Here is a 23,238-nt window from a genome sequence, read left to right on the forward strand (position 1 = left end):
ACCTTATTATCATTCCTTTAATTCATGCTTTTTCCTGTATTCACCTCTGGTGGATTATTTCTTAAGGAGAGTTATCGATGACCAGTTAGGTCTCAAATACATTCACGATTTCAATGGCATAAATCATCTACTGGGGAGCACTGAATTCTGACCTTCTTACATAAGGACGGGCTTCATCCTTCACACATTCATCTAGTTTCTTTGAAATGCATGATGTGAACAAGCACATCATTAATAATAGACAACATAGATAATCAACAAACAAAGGTTTATTCAGTGATTCATAAAAGCTAAAGCCTGAATGATCATATTGCCTTTATATTACATCATGCAATTTTGATAGTGCATTTTATGCATGAAATACTGTGAATGAAATACACTTGAAAGACTACTCAGAAATCCACAGATAGGGTGACTAAGACCCCATCAGTGGAAGTCTAATAAAAAATTATTACATAATCTAAAGAGTGGTGATTTGGAAGAAGTAGGATCTACACTTCCATACTCCTCATTTGGGCCAATGTTACCACTGTATTGAGAGACTCACGGCAAGTGGCTTCATCAGAGGCATCGAGACAGTCAGCAAATCCATCACATTTATACCCTGCAGGCACACAGTGTCCGCTTGCACACTGAAAGCGTCCAGGAGAGCAGGTCTTCAGCTCTGAAGGGAAATGACAGTCATTCCCCAAAGACCTCATCATTCTTAGACAGGTGGTTTTACATGGAGTGAGAACTTCTAACATTTCTACCCATGCTCAGTGACTAGCTCACAGAAAATTAATATTTTGGGGTTAATGAGTGAATAATTTTTTTAAATCCACACTTCTCTCCATTTAAGAGATAGAGATGGAACTACCTATTCCCTCTTGCAGTTCCTTTGCTCAAAAGTCAGAATTCCCCAAGCTTAATATCCACTGATTTTTCTCATACCCAACACTTGATAAGGTCCATGAAAAGTACTCAACTTGATAGTTCTGATTCTTATATTCTGACCTCTATGCCAGAAGGTACAATATTCTTAGGCTGTATTCTATAGAATAGAACAAAGACAAATATTCTATCAAGCTTTTCCTATAAGGCCAATGCAGTTAATCTGACACCCAAGTTAAAATGGAATTTTTAAAGGTTCTTTGAAAATTCCCCTTTCATCATTCATCAAAACTGCTGTGTGACAGAAGCACAGAAAACGCAGAACTGAAGGTACCATTATGAATACATGTTACATGAATTACACAAAAATCACTAGAAATTTTTTTAAAATGTAAGAATTTTTTTTTTAAATCCCTAATTTGAAATCCCTACTTCTTTCACATCTGCTAGCCCTGGTATCTAGTAACTTTCCCAAAATTCTCAAGTTACCACAGTCCCGCTCATCTGAGTTGTCCCCACAGTCGTTGTCATGGTCACAGATCCACAGAGAAGGAATGCAGCGCTGATTGTCACATCTAAACTCGCTCTCTGTGCACTCCCGGGGGACTGAAAAGGAAAGTCACGTGGCCATCAGGGCAAAAGGATTCATACACACAAGAAACAGACCAAAGTGACCTCTGTACCCAATGTCCTCCTCCCCCCTCCATCCCAGAGGTCTGCTGTGGCAGACTGTCTACCTTTCTACTTCAATTTTAAGTTTGTAAAGTCAAAGTAATTTAATCTTGTGATGATAATTTTTCATTTCATGAAACTCTAGTTAACCTACTATGGAATAAGATTAATATTTTAAAATAAATAAAATGCCCACTGGACCCTTCTTTTGTATAAAAAGGTTTAGCTCATTAATATTTGCACAGATAATAGACATTGTAAATTTTTCAATTACCCAGAGAGTGTATCATAATCAGCCAGTTAAAAATCGACCTATATCATTAATCATGGACATAAGTGCAAAGTGGTTCCTTAAAGTTTGCCATAAAGATCTCTGTCTTCTTTTTCTCAACTTCCCTGCCCAACCTTTTAAGTTAGCACCTTCACTGAGTAAGATACCTAAGTTTGTTCTTTTAGCTGTCACCAAGTCATTGCAACATTATGCACTGCCCAGTTCTGCACCATCCTAATGAGAGTTATAGAGCAGAACACTGAAACACAAAAGGTTTTCATTGGCTGATTTTCATAAATATATCATCAAGATTTTCTTCTTACCTTTTCTAGAAGTAGTTAAAACCAATTTATCATCATAGCAACACACTAGCAACCAATGCAATGCTGTTGCACATGACGTACATTGGCTAGGATGTACCCAGGTCTCTCCATAAAAGTAGAGAATTGTACCACTGAAACCTGAAACCACTATTGCCCCTGCTAGCACTTAGTAAAAAGGAAACCCTTCTTCTTTTACTATAAGGCCCTTGGAATTCTAGTGGCCCTGTTCTGTAGGGAAGTTCCCGTGATAACTTAAAGGCTTTGTTTTTCTGGTAGCGCTAATCCATAGCAGATACTCATGAGAAGGATGGACAATCTCCCATGCAATTTACAACCTTGGAAACCCAAAGAAGGGTCAGCTATGAGTCAAGTCTGACTCGAGAGCAATGATTGGATGAGTGCATGAGTGAGAGAATGATGAAGGCCATCCTAGAGGAAGAGCAGTGGTTTTGCTGTAGCATCTTTCTTTGCTTTTCTTCTCTAGATCCTGATTTATTTCTACTCATCTTTTGTCCTTTAGGTTGCTTTCATTTGTACGAAATAATGAAATAAATAGAACAGATAAAGATAAGCTTTAGCAAGTACCCACCCAAAACTTGAATATACAAATATCTCAAAAGAAATTAAGAAATAGTCAAGAAATTTAAAAAATTGGAGAGATGGATGGGTAAAGATAAGATAAGATAAGATAAGAGATAAGATGTGAAAAACAATGTGTACAAATTTTAGGAACTTTGTATGTAAACCAGTATAAAATTTTTAAAAAAAGGAAATCACTAAACAATAAAAGTGTGCTCCAGATCAGGGGAAGAAAGACATTAAGAAATAATAAAGAAATAAAAATTTAAGAAGAAAATAAGAAATTTTTAAATAAGTAATAAAAATATACCAAACACAGAAAGTAAGAGATCAGACAGCTCTCCCCATTCTACCATTTAAGAAGAATGAAGTAAGCAGTTGAATCATGGACAAAGAACAACCATGGAAGTTCTGGTGGACATAAAGATAACAGAATGCTGCTAAAACTCACCACATCTTTCCTCATCCGAATGGTCTCCACAGTCATTTTGCCCATCACATTTCCAACGAAGAGGGATGCAGCGGTGATTATTACAGCGGAACTGCCCCACTGGATTGCATGTCATTGTCTCTGCAAAGCACAGTTATTAATAAAAAGACTGCATGAGACAATGGCCAACAAATTGCTTCCCTGTGAGACAGTCTGAGAATGATGCTACTAGAAGATAAAGGTGTTAGAACATGCTTGCAATATGCACTGTCAATATGCTACTTTTCTGTTCATTCTGAAATTGTCCTGCTGCTTAGATATGTTTCCTTTTATATAAACTGTTTAAAAAAAAAAACTAAACTGGCATCTGGCTTGGTATTTAAGGGGGAAAAAATATTAACAAAGACTAAAATGATGCCACTAGCAAATAGAATCTAATCCACTAGTGGCTCCATGGAAGAAAAATGAACAATCTCCCCTCATGCAACTTACAGCTTCCAAAAACACACTGGAGGATCACCTACGCGTCAGTTCTGACAAAGCAGTGACTTTGACTTTTTGATCTTTAGGCAATTAGACTTTGTGGTGTTAAAAGCTCATCATCTTTCTTATCAGTTTTCCAATACATAACACCCAAAACACACACACACACACACACACACACACACACACACACACACACTGTGTTATCTCAGTGTTGTCAGAGATGCCTTGTTGCTGCTGATTGCTGTAGAATCACTTATGATGACCTCATGTATGTAAACAAGCACTGTTCCAGAGGGTTTTATAGGCTGTCACCTTTCAAAAGCAAATTGCCTTTCTGTCTCCGCAGGTGAACGAGGAAGGCCCTCTGGTGGCCTAGTGCTAAGAAGCTGCATGGCAATTCCAAAAGCACGGATTTGAATCCACCAGTGTCTCTCCTGGAGAACGATGGGCAATCTTCCCCTGTACTATTTACTGCCTCTGAAAACTCACTGGAGGGTCAGCTATAGGACGGTTCCAACTCAACAGCATACAACAACAAGATAAAGCAGGTGCCTTCGGCTAGTAATCAAATGTTTGACCACAGAATGTACTACACAGAAAACATGCCTAATCATGAGGAATTCTATTCATTCTCTTGGTCTTTTGTCAGTGAATCAATAACTTATATGGAGAGTCAGAAAGATACCCAGAATATGGAAATTCCCAAACAAATATTCATTTTAGAGAAAGTGAATCTCTTTTTTCCCATACATGTAAACCTATGGAATAAAGCAATGGAAATTGTCAGTTATGAATTAGAATTCAATAGTTTTAATAATTTTTCCTCCATTATAGCCATCTTTTGGAATAGGATTTAATTTAAAAGACTACAAAGGAAATTCTGTCAAGAGATGAATATGTTATTAGAAGAATCAGCTGACGGCTCTTAGATAAACAGAGGGCCATGGACTATATACTCTCAGATCCTAATGGTGGCACCTAACTTTCTAGTGGTAACGAGCTACACTGCCAACCCAAAGGCACATGGTTTGAATCCACCAGCTTCTCTTTACAACTTACAGTGTCTGAAAACCCACAAGATGGTCACTTAGGGATTAGTTCTCACTCAATGGCAATGAGTCTGAAAACACTTCAGTTCTTTCATCTAAAGTGGCCCCAGCCCCAGCCATTCCCATCATTCCCCTGGGCTTGTCTTACCACAGCTGTCTTCATCACTGTTGTCCCTGCAGTCATCATAACCGTTGCACACTGCCCATTTGGGGATGCAGCGGTAGTTGGTTCTACAGCTGAATTCTGTGTAGTTGTCACAGCGATATGAAGGTCCCACTGAAAAGAGAGGAGGCAGTAAAGTCAGAAACTAAATTTCATGTTTCACTGGTAGCTGTCTTTCCACACTTTCCATTAACAAAGTGTTGAGTAGCAATTCCCATACCACAACTAAACTGGCTCTAGTAGTGCGTGTCTTGTGTAGGGTAGATCTGTTCGCACTATCTTAAAATCAGGCATGTGTGATGCAGTAGAATCCTGTGGCCTTGATATAATTTTGTGAAACTGGGTCGATATGTCAGCTCTGCCTTTAGATAGCAGTGCGACCACCCACTTACCTTGTTGCTAAGTTTCTTTCTCTATAAAATGGAATTGGTAAAACGCACCATCCTGACTACACAATGCTTCTCTTAACCACAAATAAAAGCAAGAACCTTATATATGTCTGGTGATGAGACATGCAGCGTCTCAGAAGAAGGTATTGGCATACGCTAGAGCTACATTTTGCCATACTTTGCCACAGTCAGCAAGGGGAACCCAGAGGGAGATCCCCATGGGGGGCAGAAAAAGGGCAGGTGCATAGCCTTCTCACAATGAGATCCCCTGAAGTAACTGAAACTTACTGCATTCATGGAAGGGCTCATCTGAATAGTCCCCACAGTCGTTATCAAAATCACACTTCCAAGACTGAGGGATGCAGCGGTTATTATCACATTTGAACTCGCCCGGAAGGCAGGTCCTGGCGGCACAGAGGGCACTGTCTTCATCAGAGTTGTCTCTGCAGTCATTCTCCGAGTCACACAGATGGGACTGTGGGATGCAACGCTTGTTGGCACACTGCCATTGACTGGACGAACACCGGTGGTTCTCTGTAAGCAGGAGCACCTAGCCATCAGCTTACAGGGTATCAACAACAAAACCCCCAATTTACACTGATGGATCCTGAGGAACTGGACCATATATCCTGATGGACTTAACTGCAACTACTATTATTGTCTCCTATATCCTTAATTTTCTTTTTAATGCATAATCAGGAGATAAGGCTTGAATAGCTTATAGTTTGTTAACTTCACCTTTGCTTATCCCTGTTTCCTATTGGACCATGGTTTTAAAACCGTATTTTGCTGTTGTTATTTTTGTCTTTTTTTTATGGAAACACAAATAAATATAACAAATGCCAGTCTTTGTTTCAAATGAAGATGGAGAAATTTCATTTAACTCCATTGTTACCTCTTCAAAAGTATTCTCTGCTTTTAGTAATATCATTGATACTATTAGTAATACCATTGATACTATCTGCTTCATACATATTTGCCATGGTACCAAAAAAATCCCCCATTAAATTGATTCTGTCTCATACTAGCCATCCATCAGCTTTCTGAGGCTGTAAATTTTTCCTCTCCAAATGATGACAACTGCCCATTACAGGAGGGGCTCACAGATGTGAACTGCTAGCCTGTAAGATAGCAGCCGCCATGTTATACCCCTGGCCTCTGACCAGCTTTTGGTTAATAACTTTCAAAAATCCCCACAGAATTCCACCTGTTTATTAAAGAAAGAGGAAAAAGAGAGAAGAAAACGCATGTAAATCAACCCAACACACCACAAAGAACAAGGTCTTCATCAGACCCATCAGGGCAGTCATTCTCAGTGTTGCATAAATTGTTGGAGCTGGTGCAATTGCCATCACTACACTGGAACTGTCCCAAAAGACAGTAGCGCGGTGGACAAAGAGGCGATTCGTCAGAGCCATCTGCACAGTCTTTCTGTCCATCACATTTCCACCAGATAGGTATACAACTGCATTAAAAAAAAAAATAGAGCTATAGAAGGGAATCATGGTTGTCTGGAGAGAAGGCTTAACCTTAGCATAGGGGCGTGCTCTTGTGTTCCCAGAAGAGGATTAATGGAGTACTGTCTAGTTTCAGGAGAAACATAACCAGACTAGACCAGGTCTGTTAAGACATATATATATGCTAAAAATAGAACTTGGGCAAGATGATTACATTCCTACTCTGACAAACACTGGTATATGTGTTCTGAGCTGTGGTTCCAACAGCAGCAATTAACAATCTACAAGAGTGTATAAAATCCAAGGAGGTGGATGTTTCTGTTGTCGTTGTTATTGTTGTTATGTGCTGTCGAGTCACTTGTGACTCATAGCGACCCTATGTACAACAGCCCTAAACTGTGCTATGTCCTGTGCCAATTGCACTGCCTCTGACACTCCCATCCCCATTACCCCAGTCACTAAATCAATCCACCTCATAGAGGGTCTTCCCCTCCTGCACCATCCCTCCACCCTCCCAAGCATGATGTCCCTCTCCAAGGACCTGTCCCACCTTACAACATGTCCAAAGTACGTAAGACGAAGCCTCAGAATCCTTGCCTCCAAGAAACAGCCCAGTTTAACCCTTTCCAGGATGAATCTGTTTTCTTAGCAGTCCATGGTACACTCAATACTCTTCTCCAGCACCACAGCTCAAAGTCATCAATTCTCCTTTTATCCTCCCTAGCCATTGTCTCTCTGAAGCATAACAAGTAATTGCAAAGACCATGGCCTGTATCCAATGCACCTTAGTCTCCAGAGAAACACCATTGCTCTTCAGTACTTTGGAGAGGTCCCTAACAGCAGACTTTCCCATGTCAATACGCCTTTTAATTTCCTGGCTGCTGGTGCCAAGAGTGTTGATTGTGGATCCAAGCAAACTACAGCTGTAAACAATCTCAATCTCTTCACCATCCATCCTGATGCTACCAATTGGTCCAGTGGTGAGAATCTTTGTCTTCTTGATATTGAGCCTCAATCCATACTAAAGGCTGCAGTCCTTGACCCTCTGCAGCAAGCGCTTCAGGTCCTCCTCAGTTTCAACAAGCAGGGCTGAGTTATCTGCATAACACAGATTGTTCCACCAATCCTGACGCCACACTTCTCCTCATAGAGCCCTGCCTCCCCGATGATCTGTTCTGCATACAGATTGAAAAGGTATGGAGACAGGACACATCCCTGGTGTACGCCCTTCCCAATTTTGAACCATGCAGTGTTTCCTTGCTCTATTCTGACGACTGCCTCTTGTATAAGTTTCGCATTAGAACGATCAAGTGTTCTGGGAATCCCATTCTTCTCAGAGTCAGCCACAGTTTGTTATGATCAACACAGTCAAAACCCTTCGTTTAATTTCTCACAGGAGATAAATGAGCCTTATATGTATTAAAGCCTCTATTATTTCACTTTCTTGTCATCAATGGCAATGGCCTTTTTCTAGGGAACCAATCTAAGGCCATGCTTAAATTCATGAGAATCATAACAAATGACTAAAAATCAAAGCCCTGTATTCAATATATATATATATATATAACATTAATGCCTGATAGCTACTTTTCAATATGAGGTCGAACTGTGACATTTAAGAAAATTTTCTAGAAATAATATATAGGTTCCTTCCTCACCACAGATATAAAACTATAAAACATGCATATCTAGGAAGAAGAGTTAATAAATCCCTTATATACATGGAGGGAATTATATGATGTTGGAACCTGGTACTCTTGGTACTCAAAATTATAAAACCCACTACCTCCTGAGACCTTGAAGTCTAAAGTATTTCAAGTAATAGAGCCACTCTAAGAAGAGAAAGGAGAGAGCTTTACCTTTCACGGTCAGCACATAGGAACTGGGTACTAGAGCACATAGGCAGGCAGCGGGTAGTCCCACCCAGGTTGAGAGTCTGGAAGTCATCTGGACATTCACAGGTGAATCCTTGGCCTCCTGCCTTGATGAGGCACAGGTGAGAACAACCACCATTGTTGACATCACAGGGATTATTCACTAGTGGAAAAGGAGTAAAATACGTTCATTTGCTTAAAAAGAATATCAAGCATAGATTAGCTAGTCACTTACTACAGCATTACAGGTTAGAGGGAAAATGTTCATATTCTTCCTCAACGTTTTCTGAAGTACCACATTTCAAATACCAATTTCACATTTTAAATGTCATTTAAAAATACTTCAACGTTCCCACCAAAACAGGTGAAGTAAATAGAGTGACATAAGAACTACTAAATCAGATATTTCAAATACCATTCCTAGCTGGTAAAGAAATATTATATCCTATATTATATCCTTAGTTTTCACCATGTTGTAGTTGTTAGTAAGTATGACTTATGTAACTGTGACTCAGTGACCATATAAATGACAGATCTGAACCCTGTCCTGTCCTGTGTGATCTTCTTCATCTCTGCCACATGTGAACCCAATGTTATAGGCACGGTGTCAATCTACCTAAATCTGTCTGGTTGAGAGGCTTCATCTCCTTTGCCGACCCTGGAGCCTTCCTTTTTTGCCAATACCTTCAGTGCAGCTTGAATTTCCTTCTTTTTTACCTTTGGATCTTGATCATATGATAACTTCCTGGAATATTTCATAGTCAAGCAATTCTTACTGGTACAGTGACTCTGTGTATTCCCTCCATCTCCTTTTGACACTTCCTAGAACATTCAAGATTTTACTTCTAGCATCTCTAAGTTTTCAGTTCTTTCAGTCTGATAAATGCTGAGCAATTTCTTCCCTTTTTATTCTCCAATTCCAGCTTTCTGCATACTCCGTTCTAGTACTTTGCTTTGTCTTCTCAAGCTTCCCTTTGAAATCTTCTGTTCAGCTCTTTTACTTCAGTATGTCTTCCCTTCTCAATACTCTAGTACAATTTTCAGTCTCTTTTGACATCCATTCTGGGTGTTTTCTTTCTGCTCTGTCTTTGTAATGATCATCAGCTTTACAGATAACAGGAAGTCATACCACATCCTTCATATGTCATGAAATACATGAATACAAGGATAACATAAAACTTGACAAACTCACCATACGGCTGCCTGTATGGATGATACACATGGATGTCGAATGGTCTGTGTGTTATGTTAACAAGCCGTACCCTATTTGATCCATCATATTTGTTTCCTTTTTCAATTGACTTGGTATTCCAATCTGTCCAATAAATAATATCTTCAAAAATGGTAATAGCAAAAGGATGTGAGAGTGTTCCGTCATACACGATGTGCCGATGGTGGCCTTCCAAATCAGAGTACCTGGGGAGGAGGAGACGAATCATTCCATGCAAAAGATAACTCCGCTCCTCCAGCATCTTTACAGATAAATGGAGTAACAACTCAGTGAAATTTCTACAGGGAGTCCTGGAAACAGAAAGGCGGTGCTGCTAACCAAAAGGACAGTCATTCAACCCACCAGTCACTCTGAAGAAGGCCATGTCAGTCTGTTCCAACTAAAATTTACAGCCTTGGAAACCTTATAAGGCAGAAAACAGATGGCACACAACAATAACCAGAGGAATAACTGAAGGTTATTTGCATCCTGCTAACCAAAAGGTTGGTGGTTTTAATCCTCTGTTGGCTCAGTGCAATCACAGCCTGGGGAACCCTATGAGGGAATTCTAATCTGTCACAGGAGTTCACTAGGCATTGGATGCACGAGACTAGATGTACCATTACCAAAAACACTGGGGATGGAAGTTCAGATTCCCCCCTAGTCTGTTCTTAAGACTACAAGGTTTAAAGATAGATGCATCCTTTTGTAAGTTGCAAAGAAAGGACTAAGATGTGAACCTCAACTTCCAGAGACCAGATTTAGATGTAATTCTGTTTTCTGGTAGATGTGCTGAAATATTTATAACCTCTTATACTCACCTACTCCATTAAAAACATCCTTTTGGTATTCTGTGAAAAGCATTTTAACATGGCAAACAAGTCACTAGAAGAAGTAAGAAATACCACTATGTAACAAAACTCTGTCTACCTGTGAACATATTCGTAGAGAGGTTCTTCAAGGAGACAGCTGGGTTCTGAGTATAACCTGAGGGGATATCTAGCAGAGTTAAAGCTATAGACCTGAAGGGTCGGTTTTAATCAGGCCAGAACTATCAGTGCCACAAAATATCCACATATTGGTAAGCTTTTTGTACAATGCTCAAAACCAAAACCAACTAGTTGTGATTGAGTTGAAACCGACTCATAGCTAACCCTCCATCAGGATTCCAAAGTAGTACATTGCATCGGAAGATTTCCTATCTTTCTCCCCAGGAGTTACTGGTGGATTGGGTGAGCAGCACAACTCCCTAAAGACTAGGCCACCAGAGCTCCCTTTCTACAATGAGTATTACACATCTCATTAAATGGTATGATATCTAATACACATTTCAATGAAAATTACACCTACTTAAAGCTTTTCAGTAATTTCGTCTTTCAAATATACAAATCCATTAATTCTACAGTTCACATTAAGGAGAAAGTGAAGAGATGAGGAAATTAGTATGCAATGAGCACTAAACAGGTATTATAACACCATTTTCTAGACGAGGGGGGAAGGATAGTACCACAAACCCTAGGATGTATGACTTGTTTTTCCTACTTTAACATATCACAAAGTTCCACCAACTGTTCACCAAAAAATTCATTGCTGTTGAATCTGAACCAACTCCAGTCGGTTTTCAGGGGCTGGAAATCACACGGGAGGAGATTATCTCCCACAAAGTAGCTACTGGATTCCAACCACCTGCCTTTGTGTTGGCAGTGCAACACCTTACCCATGAGGCCACCAACAGTTTTAGTTTGCAACGCTCTCAGAGTAACTTCCACCACAGGTCAGAAGGAGCTACACGAGACTCAAGCCCAGATGTCTGAAATAAAGAATTTCTCAGTTATTTTAAACTCTGATATGTACATACTCGATATAACCCAGGTGGGCATCTGCCCAGTAGAGATTATCATTAGTGTAGTCAATGGTGATGCCATTGGGCCACTGTATCTTGGTAGAGATAATCACAGACTTATTGTTTCCATCCATGCCTACTCTTCCGATGTATGCACGGGTACCCCAGTCTGTCCAGTAGACATATCTGTTGGAACAAGCACAAAGTTAGTTCCTGAAGCCAAAAGGATTTAGTAGCCAAAAAAATATAGTCCTTCTCCATGAAGAGAGTATATAGAGCCTCTCAAAGAGGAAAGAGTCCAATGCCAGGAAATTTGGCAGATAGCTGCCTGGCCAACTGATTGGAAGAGATCCATGTTTATTCCCATTCCCAAGAGAGGTGATCCAGTGGAATGTGAAAATTATAATAATATCATTAACATCACATACACGCAAAATATTGCTGAAGATCATTTTTTAAAAACCACACAAATAAAACAATACATAGACAGAAAACTTCCAGACATCCAAGGTGGATTAGAAGAGGCTGTGGCATCAGGAATATCATTGCTGCTGTCAGATGGATCCTGGTGGAAAGTAAAGACTACCAGAAGAATGTCTATTCGTGCTTTCTTGACTATGCAAAGGCATTTCACTGTATGGACCATAACAAATTATGGCTTACATTGAGAATAATTTGAATCTCAGAATCCTTAATTGTGTTCATGTGAAATACATAACCTAGACCAAGAGGCTATTGTGTGAGTGAAGCAAGAAAACACTGCATGGTTTAAAATAAGGAAAGGTATCTGTTAGGGTTTTATCCTTTCTCTATAACTATTTAATCTATATGATGAGAAGATTATTTGAGAAGCTAGGCTCTATGAAGAAGAATGTGGCATCAAGATTGGAGGAAGACTCATTAATAACATTCATTATGCAGATGACATAACCTTGCCTGATGAAAGTGTGGAAGACTTGAAGCACTTGCTGCGACTGCAGCCTTCAATATAGATTGCATCTCAACATCAAGAAAACAAAAATCCTAGCCACTATACCAATAGGTAACATCATGATAGATGGAGAAAAGATTGAGAATACTTCCTCTTCTTTGGATCTACAATCAATACTTGGTGACAGCAGACAGGAGATATATTGCACTGGGAAAATCACGCACTTTGGGCATGTTGCTAGAAGAGGTTATTTCTTGGACCGGCACATCATACTTGGGAGTAGGGAGGGGCAGCAAAAGAGAAGATTCTTAACCAAGTGGACTGACATAATGACAGCAGCAACGGGATTGAGGGTGTCAGAGATTGTGATCATGGCACAAGATAGGACAGAGTCCAGATCTGTTGTTCTTAGGTTTGCTATCTATCAGTCATACTCAACTTGATACCACCTAAAAACAACAAAGAGGAAAAAAAGTCAAGAGAAAAAAGAAGATGATACTTAGACCGTGCTTAAAATTAAGCACAACTAATCATACATTCTAGTGGATGTGCCACAGAGAGTCTAGTCAAGAAATTATCATCACAATTTTCTTTGCATGGAGCTGAAACATGTGACTTGGAAAGTATCGTGTTGTAGAAAAGAAAAATAGAAAAACTAATAAATCATGCTAAACCATTTAGTAGGTAGAAAAATATAATGGATCTGGGATACTTTGGACATGTTGCAATTACTTGGAGAGGGAAGTCATGCTTGGGAGGATAAAGGGGCAGCACAGGAGAGGAAGACCCTCTATGAGATGGATTGATTCAGTGACCGGGGTAAAGGGGATGGGTTTATCAAAGAGAGTGAGATTAGCACAGGATAAAGCAGGTTATAGGTCTGTTGTATACAGGGTTGCTATGAGTCGCAGGCAACTTCAACAGGGATAATTACATGAATGACCTTTTTGGTAACAGAGGCATAATAAAGACATAAAACATTACTAGGAGACAATACCCATATTTTGGGTGAAGGACAATTCCTCGGGGACGTTCAAAGCAGAAAGTGTTGTTGATGTCCACGCAGTGCTCAGCCAGCTTGCGATGGAGATGGCCTCGGAGATCAGCGACAAAGAGTCCATTCAGTACACTATCCAACCAATAGAGTTTTCTAAAATAGAAATTGAGTGTTACTCAAATTAGTGATACAGTAATTTTGCTGGAAAACAGTGCATATTTATCTATGATTTCCTTTATTAAGATTTTATTAAATCTTTATTAAGATTTCCTTCCCTAGTTATCTGGAAACCACATATAAAGCTGACAGAAAGCATTTTTCCGTGGGCAAGTAAGAGAAAAGGAAAACAAAAAGTGCAGGGGTATATGTCACCAAGAGACTAGTTATATTTTCTTCACGAAGCATAAGGGGGTTCCTTCCACTAGACAGGAAAGAAGGCAAAGCAACCAGGGTAATGGTGTGTGTCTGTGTTGTGTGTGTGTGTGTGTGTGTTTAACTTTTATTTTTATTTTATGTTGGTTTGCTTACAAAGTTTGTATACATTGTATTTCACACTGTTTTTCATTCATTTTGTGATCCATGCTATTATTCCCATGCATTATATTTTATAAAATTAAACACCATTGGACTATGCCCATCATTACCCTGTCTTTTCAGGTCCCTGCTAGATATTTCCCATTTCCTTTATCTCCTTCTTCCACCCACCAAATTGTGTGTGAAGCAGAAAAAGCAGACTCGTCTAAGTGCACCAGTGAAACTGCCCAGCATATTACCTGTCACACAGAAGGTACTCAATTTTTTTTAAATGACAGAATGCATCAACAATCACTTTTATCACCAGTTAGCTGACTGGCCAGCAATAGCAGAGTTCTTTTCTTTCCTTGGGATACCTTTCCCCATAATACATGTAACCTTAAACTCTCTTAAAATCATTATCTATAAGGTTCTGTGATACCCCAATTGAGTTATTAGGTACACAGCAGGGGAAAAAAAATAAGCAAAAGCATCCATTATATTCCCAAAAAGATAGATTTTACAATCACTATTTTCTTACCTTGTAACCCAGTCTACAGCCAGACCTTGTACAGATGATAAACCACGGTTTAGGACCACCTCTTGGTTTGTTCCATTCAGAAATACACTCTGGATCTTTCTGTCATTACCAGCCCAGTACAATTTGTTTTCAACCCGGTCAAAATCCAGTGACATAGCACTGACTAGTCCTTGCAAAATGAGAGAGTAATCTTTGCCATCTACACTCAGCTTTCTCAAATAATAAAGGTTGCTAAAAATGAGATAGGGTTCAATGTTACTGTTCTGCCGGCAAGTCCTTCCATCTGGTTCACGAATGTAGCCTGAGGCACATTTACAGATGTAGGAGCCCACTATGTTCTCACACTTCTGACTACAGACAAAAGGCGTCTCCTTGCATTCATCAATGTCATCACAAGTCCGGTGGTCAGACATAAGCTTGTAACCAGGCATACAAGAACAGTAGAAACTGGTTTGGGTGTCTGTGCAGTTGTGATCACAACCACTGATCGAAGGGTCATTGCACTCATTAATGCCTGTAGATAAAAGACAGTGATCAGAGGACTTGAAATGACCTTCTATGAGACAAACTAGACCACAATGTTTGTATAGCTGCCTTACTTACCAAGGAGTGCTTGTTTTCTGATTAGCAAGCAATCTTAATTTTCTAGCAATTTTTAATAGTCTGTAAGTACTGAGCATTCTGCTTCCCCCCATTACGATTCCTTGCCGCTGGTACACTCACCACATCCTTTTTCATCACTGTTATCACTACAATCAGGTAGATGGTTGCAAACTTTCACCGCCTCAATACAGTTCCCATTGTCACACTTGAACTCATTCGGGGGGCACGTGGCTTCTGGGGTCCTACACAGATGCTCTAGCTCATCAGAGTCATCTCCACAGTCATTCTCCCCATCACAGACGTAGGTCTTACTAATGCAGATCGCGTTCTGACAGGTGAACTGATAAGCAGAGCAAGTTGAGTAGGTGCAGTTTCTCTCATCACTTAAGTCACCACAGTCATCGCGTCGGTCACACCTGTGTAATGAGACCCAGTACTGTGTTTGGAGAAGTCGACAAGTCTCAATTATTAAAGACCCTTGCAGGGCTTTCTCTCTTTCTCCTCAATTGACACACAGACTCAGTCATTTCAATAATATGATCCTTCAGTCTTCCCTTAGCATCTCTTTCCATCCCAGCAATCTCCAGCTTTATAAGAATCAATACATAGTACTCCAAACAACATCTCAGGATTCTATTTGCTATGATTGGAAAATCTAGTATAGAGCTACTCAAAAGAATTCAATTCTCTGGAATATTGTCTGGAAACAGAATTTCCTCAGCATATATTTATAATTTTATTTAATCTTGAGGAACCCTAGTGGGTTGGTGCTGACTCTTTAACTTGAAGGTTGATGGTTCAATTCTATCAGCCATTCTATGGGAGAAAGAGATGTTCTGTTGTACATGGAATTGGCAGGCACCAAAGTGGAACTGATATAACAACAGTAACAGAAAAATTGGAATATGTGCCCCTCCTTACTGGTTCCCATAAGCATTGACTGTCCAGTGACCATGTTAGCTAAGCAAGACTAAATGACATCTAATAGTTTACAGAAACTTTTTTGCTTACTATCATTTAATACTATGGACAAAAAGAAATCTTAGTGAGATATGTGTTAAGCATAGGGTCACTGTGAGTCAGAGCCAGACTCTACAGAACCTAACAACAACAACAACACACACTATCTTGGGAGTTACATTCCCAAGCTTAATTAAGACAAAAACATTTTCTGAAATTTTATTAAGTCAAACTAGATATTCATCTCTTTATTATCCCACGATCAAACAAAGAGCAGGGTAGGCAAGACTGATGTTGGACAATTTGTAAAACAATTTACCATACAGATGTTGGTGACGAAAGCATCAGAGTTAAATGTGGTCATATATACCACACCCAGCACTGCCACCTGCAAACTCAGGACACTGATTTCTAACAACATGTAACTAAGAAAAGCTGTGAAAGCCAGCTGGTTAAGCCTCATTGGGTCTTCAACATGATTTGTCACACCAGCGCCTTTCTTTCCTTGGTTGAGATCCAAACCAAGTGGAAGCAAGAAACCACCACATTTTTAGATACATGTGCACTAGTATCTCACAGGCTGGTCAGCTGCATCAGTAATGAGCCAACATAAAAAAATCAATAGGAAAAATGATCCCCTGGACCACACTGTACCCAAAAGAAGATCAAGTGTTCTACCAAACAAGAAAAAAAAAGGAAAACATTTTTTGTACACATGACTACTTCAAATGGGATGCTAAGATGCTCTCCTGCTTAAAGAAAGCACCTTCTTATCTTGAGTCCACTGCATTCATCTCTCTCCCTACTAGCCTTTCAGGGGCTCTGGGCACTCTGGATTTCATGGAGCCGCTCTCTCTCTCTCTCGTGTGTGTGTGTGTGTGTGTGTGTGTGTGTGTGTGTGTGAGAGAGAGAGAGAGAGAGAGAGAGATGCTATATGCACTGTTACAAAGGAAGACAAACTAATATCTACTAAATCACTTTCTTTGACCTGAAAGTTCTTTATTCTTCCAATTTTAAAATACTCAAACCTTCCCACAGACTACTAAACAACTGCAGACCCTGCTGTGCCAAATGAACAGTTAGTCTTTAAGTCACCTGTATGAGCTTTCGATACAGAGTCCATTATTACAGACGAATTCATTTGCAGAGCAAGACCTCCTGGGGCAATTCTGCAGCTCATCAGAGGCATCAACACAATCCGCATCACCATCACAGACCCAAGTCCGAGGAATGCAAGTCCTGGCAGGATATGCCCTGCTTACACATTGAAATTCGTGACTTGAGCAGGTATGATTCTCTGAAACCAAACACAGGAGACTCAAAGGTCATAGGAGAATGTATTCACTCTGCACAGTTTCTTTTCTCTTGCTTTAGGATATATTCTGAGCAGAAAAAGGAAACAGAAGGAAAACAAACAGCATGTGGTGCCTCGGCAATCACAAACCATAACACAAATTCCATTGTAACTGCTTTGGGTATTGAATATTTCAGAGTACACAATAAGACATTCCTCCATCATTTTACTTCTTTCCCTTTACATCTTTAGATGACCACTCCCATTGTAAACTAGTGTGAGAGAAAGATGGGCAACAGCCTCTCATGCAATTTAATGCCTCTGAAAATCCTCCTGGCGGGTCTGCTTTCAGACTCAACAGCACACAACAACAAGAGCGTTGTTACCTGGGCCAGAAAAATTTGTGTTTATTTTACAAAGTGTGATCACATAAATATCTGTGTAGATGGGTATTTTAATGCCATTTATGCAAACTATAAAGAGAAAGAGCCTGGACTTCCAACCCCCCCCCCCCCCCCCCGCCTTCAAATTAGTGCTTTTATAACTCTACTAAAGCTACTATTCTGAGAAAAAAGATGAGGGCAGATATACCAGCATCAGCACACACAGGTATTTTATCTGATCACATTTGGGGTGAAAAGGAGACTAAATAAGGAGGAGGAAAGTCTTGCTAAGAGAAGTTGGAGGAAAGTAACGTAACGATTCATGCATGTGGAACTACCGGACCATCCATATCAGGGTAGAGTACATAGAGAGCAACTGCTCACCTCACTGACGTGAGATCAACAGGGAACATCATGGACCCATTGTTCTATCACGAAAAGGGAATCTTCCAGGGTACTTAGCTAAGGATTCCACGCATTATTACTAATTGACAATAATGCTTGAGAATTCAATTAAAAGGAATGTCCCCTAAATAGCAGCTCCAAGGTAACAGAAGGGATTGGAAGACAGACAACTGTTACATAGCTTCTTAATAAGTACCAGTAATTAACCCAGGGGAAAAAAACAACTCAGCAGAATTCGTTTTATCCATTAGATATTATTGCTATTCGTTAAATGCAAGTAAATATCAATTTGGCAATAGCAAGCAATTCCATACAGAAAAATAAAGGCAACATTTGGCCAATGTGCTTTCAATTAAAGAGAAATCTGCCTGAACATCATACTGTCCCAACCAGGAAAACAACCCTACAATGTTCCACCGAAACATGACTCATTAGAAGACTTAATTAGCTTCACTTACGACAGTTATGCCTTTCATCCTCATCACTCATATCCCCACAGTCATTGTCACCATCGCAGATCCAGCTCCTAAAGATGCATCTTCTATTATCACACTGGAACTGTAGACTGGAGCATGTTGGCTCATAGTACACTATAAAAAGATAAAAACCACTGAAACACTGAAAAAGACTGTTAGCACCACAGAACCCTTGACAGAGGTCTATTACAGCATGGGCTGCTGCACTGCAATCCCAAAGGCGCGAGGTTCGAATTTGCCAGCTGCTCTGCAGGACACGGATAGGCAATCTCCTCCCATGTGATTTAAGCCTCTGAAAACCCACTGGAGGGTGAGCTATAGGTCTATTCAGACTCAATGGTACACAACAACAACATACACCTATGCTAAGTCTTCCAAGTGTACTTCCAAGATTAAGAAGAATGAGAAGCAAGATGGACACAGGACCTCACCTTATAAACTGCTACAGCAAAAGAAAGAGGCTATGTGTCCCTTTCCTGGATACATGACACCTCGAAACCTATTCCCACAGCTTTATTAGCCAAAACGAAGTCAAATTCCGAAATTTTGATTTGAAGGGAGTAAAAATTGAGTTTTCAAGCATATAAATCAACAAATGTCATGCGCTACAAGCATTTTATCTGTAAAAATCCTCAAAGGCCATCTACACACACAGTGCACTGAATCTTCCCTGAATGTCAGCTGAGTGGTTGAAGCATCCCAGCTTCGATGCAGGGAGCGCCACCATTCAAGAGACAAGACTCTAATCCATATTTGGAGTTACTGGAAAAGACTGAAGGCCAGGAGTTAAATGAAGATTTTCATGCTTGCTTACTGGCTTATTTACTCTCTTACCACAACTAGCTGGTTCATCAGAGCCATCACCACAGTCTTGGTCTTGATCACAATACCATTGAGAAGGAATACACCGCCCAGATGCACAATGGAATTCACCATCGATGCAGGAGTTCGTAGCTGCAGGAGGTAAAGACAACAAACTCATGAGCAAAACAGTTTGCTCCCTACAGTCTTAACCATCTGCCTTTTTCTCTGAAATAGCAAATAGTTATTAAAAAAATGGGAAATAGGAAGGGAGGGGTATTATAGAATAAGAGATAGGTAATATCATTACAGTCTTTCAAATGAAAAAGAAACTGTATTTATACTTTAAAATAAATATAATTAAATTACAATTACACTTGACAATTACAAACAACCATTATATATTAAATCAGCTGTTGTTGCTTTTCTGTGCTGTCGAGTTGCTTGTAACTCATAGAGATCCTACATAAAACAGTTCTGAACCCTGCTCTATCATAAGCCAATATTATTGTCTCTGACAGACCTACTTCTATCACCCCAGTCATTGACTCAATCCATCTCATCCAGGGTCTTTATCTTCTGCACTCTCCCTCCACCCTTCCAAACAGGATGTCCCTCTCTAAGGATTGGTCCCGCCTTGCAACATGTCCAAAGTATGTCAGACAGAGCTACAGAATCCTTGCCTCCAAGTAAAAGCATGGTTTTACCCTCTCAGTATGAACTTGTTTATTCTCCTAGCAGTCCATGGTATAGTCAATACTCTTTCTCCAGACCAAAGCTCAAAGGCATCAATTGTCCTATCATCGCTAATAATTTTCCAGCTTTCTGATGCATAGCAAGTGACAGCAGAGATCATGGCCTGGATCAGGTGCACCTTAGTTTCCAGTCTAGCATCATTGCTCTTGAGTATTCTGGAGAAGTCCCTGACAGCTGACTTTCCCAATGCAATTCATCTTTTGAATTATCTCTTATTATGGCTGCCCATAATAAGAGTGCTGACTATGGAGCCAAGTAAACTGAAGCTGTTAACAATCTCAATCTCTTCACCATCTATCATGATGCTGCCAATCGACCCAGGAGTTAGAGTCTTTGTTTTTTTGATTTTGAGCTTCAGTCCATATTTAATGCTGCAGTCCTTGACCTTCTGCCGCAAATGCCTCAGGCCCTCCGCAGTTTCCACTAGCAAGATTGTATCATCTGCCTAAGGCAAGCTGTTGATGACTCTTCCTCCAATCCTGACGCCACATTCCTTCTCATAGAACCCGGCCTCCCGATGATCTGTTCTACATAAAAACTGAAATGGTATGGAGATAGGACATATCCCTGGCATACACCCTTCTGGGTTTTGAACCACACAGTGTTTGCTTGCTCTGTTTTGAGGACTGCCTCGTGGTCCTAGTATAGGTTTCACATAAGCACAATCAAGTGTTCTGGGATGCCCATTCTTCTCAGAGTTAGTCATAGTTTATTGTGATCCACAAAGTCAAGTGCCTTTGCAAAATCAATGAAACACAGACAGGCATTTCTCTGGTATTCTTTGCTTTCAGCCAAAATCCATCTAACATTAGCTATAATATCTCTAATACCACTGCCTCTTCTAAATCCAGCCAGCACATGTGCCAATTCTCTTTTGATGTGCTGTTCCAGCTATTTTTTTTATAATTTTCAGCAGAATCTTGCTTCCATGTGCTATTAATGATACTGTTCAATAATATCCACACTCTGTTGGATCTGTTCCCTTTCTTTGGAATGGGAACAAATATGGATTTCTTCCAGTCAGTTGGCCAAATGGCTGTCCTCCAGATTTCTTGACACAGATTGGTGAAAGTGTCCAGGGCAGCATGTGTTTGTTGAAATATGTCGATTGGTATGCTGTCAATTTCTGGGTCTTTTTGTTTTCCCAATTCCTTCAGAGCAGCTTGAACTTCTTCCTTCATCACCATAGGCTCTTGTTTATATATTGTTTCACGAAAGTCTTCTGTGTCAGCCAATTCTTTTAGTACAGTGACTCTGTCACACTCCTTCCATGTTCTTTTAATGCTCCCTAGATCATTTAATATTCTTAATATTCTACCCAAAGCATCCTTCAGTATTGTAATTCGAGGCTTGAATTTGTTCTTTAGTTCCTTCAGCTTAAGAGATGCCAAACAAGTTTTGTCCTTTTGATTTTCTGACTCTAGCACTTTGCACATTTCATTATAATACTTTGCTTTGTCTTCCCACACTGTCCTTTGAAATTTCCTGTTTCAGCCCCTTAACTTCTTGATTTCTTCCCTTTGTTTTGGCTTCTCGATGTTCTACTACAACATTCAGAGTTTTGTCTGACATCTATCTTGGTCTTTTCTCCCTCCTCTGTCTTTGTAATGACCTTTTGTATTCGTCATGGGTGAAAGCTTATCTGGTCTTCACTCATTAGTGTTCAAGGCCTCAAACCTGTTCCTGAGATGGTTTTGAAATTCAGGTGGGATATAATCAAGGTCAAATTATGATTCTTGTGGATTTGATGTAACTACACAGATATTTTTCAATAATGTATAACTTCAGAGATGTCTTTGAGATCATTAAGATCAAAAGCTCCACGCTCAATATTTTAGCCACTAAACTATCTTTAGTTTGCAATGTTCTCCTCTTATTTATGCTAACATTTAGTTGTATAAAGAAAAACTCTATTTATGTCTAAATGGTAACTTGCTCAAGTGTATCTCATAAATTGCTAGTCTTGTATGTCAAGTCTTGTATGTAATTTTCCTGGTCTACAAGGCTGTCCTTGTTTTGGCTCATGATGTTTGATGAGTTTCCCAAGAATCAAGGAAGGTATCTGAAAAGGAAGCCAAGGTTCCTCAAAGGTCAGCAATTATAGTTGGGCCCTATGTAATGTCAATATCCTTCCTCATCTTGCTGTTAGGGAATTCTGGCGGCTTACTGGAAAGGACTTACACTGCAAATGCATAGGTATTCAGATGCTCTGCAGGCAAAAAAGATGGGCAATCTCCTCTTATGCAATTTACTGCCTCTAAAAACCCACTGGAGGTTCAGCTATGGGTTAGTACCAACTCAACAGTGCACACGACAACATCCTGCTATTAAAATTAATCATTGTTCTTTGATTGTACCTGTTCTAGTAAATAATATTTAAAGTCCTTTGATTTCCTTGAAAAAGAATCAGGGAGCAGAATATAAACACATACACTAAATCAAGCTTAAGGAAGGCCCTTTAACTTGAACTATAAATACAGTAAAAGACAATTATTGTAGAACACGTATGAGGATCCAAGGGGGGAGATCATAGGGTGATGGTGGGTGGGTGGGTGGAGAGGGCTTAATCATAGGACTGCACAATTTGATGGGTGGAGGGAGGGGTGGGTAAAGGAAAGGGGGAAAATTCAGTGTGAAAAACAATGTATATAAACTTTGTAATTAAACCAGTATAAAATTTTTTTTTAATTTTTTTTTTTATTTTTGTGTGCGTGTACCGTCAAATCAGATCTGACTGGTACAGGAGGAGATGGTCCCTCCTTCCCCGGCAGAGCACCTGGTAGATAAACCAGTATAAAATTTTAAAAAATTTAAAATATACACTAAAATGTTGACTGAAACAAATTACTAAATAAGAAAATTTAAAACAAAGCTAATTAAGGCCTGTGAAAACCTACTAAAAAAGGAAAACTTGAATATTTTTAACACTAAGACAAATGAGATAAAAGTAAGGCCACAC

The 23,238-nt window shown here is 39.7% G+C and overlaps 1 protein-coding gene across 1 annotated transcript in view; it reads right to left on the minus strand.

Annotated features, from left to right (window-relative positions):
- Positions 1 to 23,238, minus strand: part of LRP2 (low density lipoprotein receptor-related protein 2) — a 137,420-nt gene that overhangs the window by 33,597 nt on the left and 80,585 nt on the right. The window contains exons 46-60 of the mRNA XM_006902120.1: positions 19,537 to 19,676; positions 18,705 to 18,825; positions 17,260 to 17,461; positions 15,325 to 15,620; positions 14,602 to 15,115; positions 13,548 to 13,700; positions 11,635 to 11,805; positions 9,759 to 9,982; positions 8,552 to 8,729; positions 6,504 to 6,700; positions 5,524 to 5,769; positions 4,832 to 4,960; positions 3,170 to 3,289; positions 1,363 to 1,479; positions 548 to 664 (exon numbers count right to left, since the gene is read on the minus strand). Of these exons, the coding sequence (XP_006902182.1) occupies positions 548 to 664; positions 1,363 to 1,479; positions 3,170 to 3,289; positions 4,832 to 4,960; positions 5,524 to 5,769; positions 6,504 to 6,700; positions 8,552 to 8,729; positions 9,759 to 9,982; positions 11,635 to 11,805; positions 13,548 to 13,700; positions 14,602 to 15,115; positions 15,325 to 15,620; positions 17,260 to 17,461; positions 18,705 to 18,825; positions 19,537 to 19,676 (2,925 nt within the window). The remainder of the gene's footprint in view (positions 1 to 547; positions 665 to 1,362; positions 1,480 to 3,169; positions 3,290 to 4,831; positions 4,961 to 5,523; positions 5,770 to 6,503; positions 6,701 to 8,551; positions 8,730 to 9,758; positions 9,983 to 11,634; positions 11,806 to 13,547; positions 13,701 to 14,601; positions 15,116 to 15,324; positions 15,621 to 17,259; positions 17,462 to 18,704; positions 18,826 to 19,536; positions 19,677 to 23,238) is intronic.

The sequence above is a fragment of the Elephantulus edwardii genome, unplaced genomic scaffold (assembly GCF_000299155.1).
Source record: "Elephantulus edwardii isolate Elephantulus edwardi_28Jun2011 unplaced genomic scaffold, EleEdw1.0 scaffold00369, whole genome shotgun sequence".
Classification (NCBI taxonomy): Eukaryota; Metazoa; Chordata; class Mammalia; order Macroscelidea; family Macroscelididae; genus Elephantulus; species Elephantulus edwardii.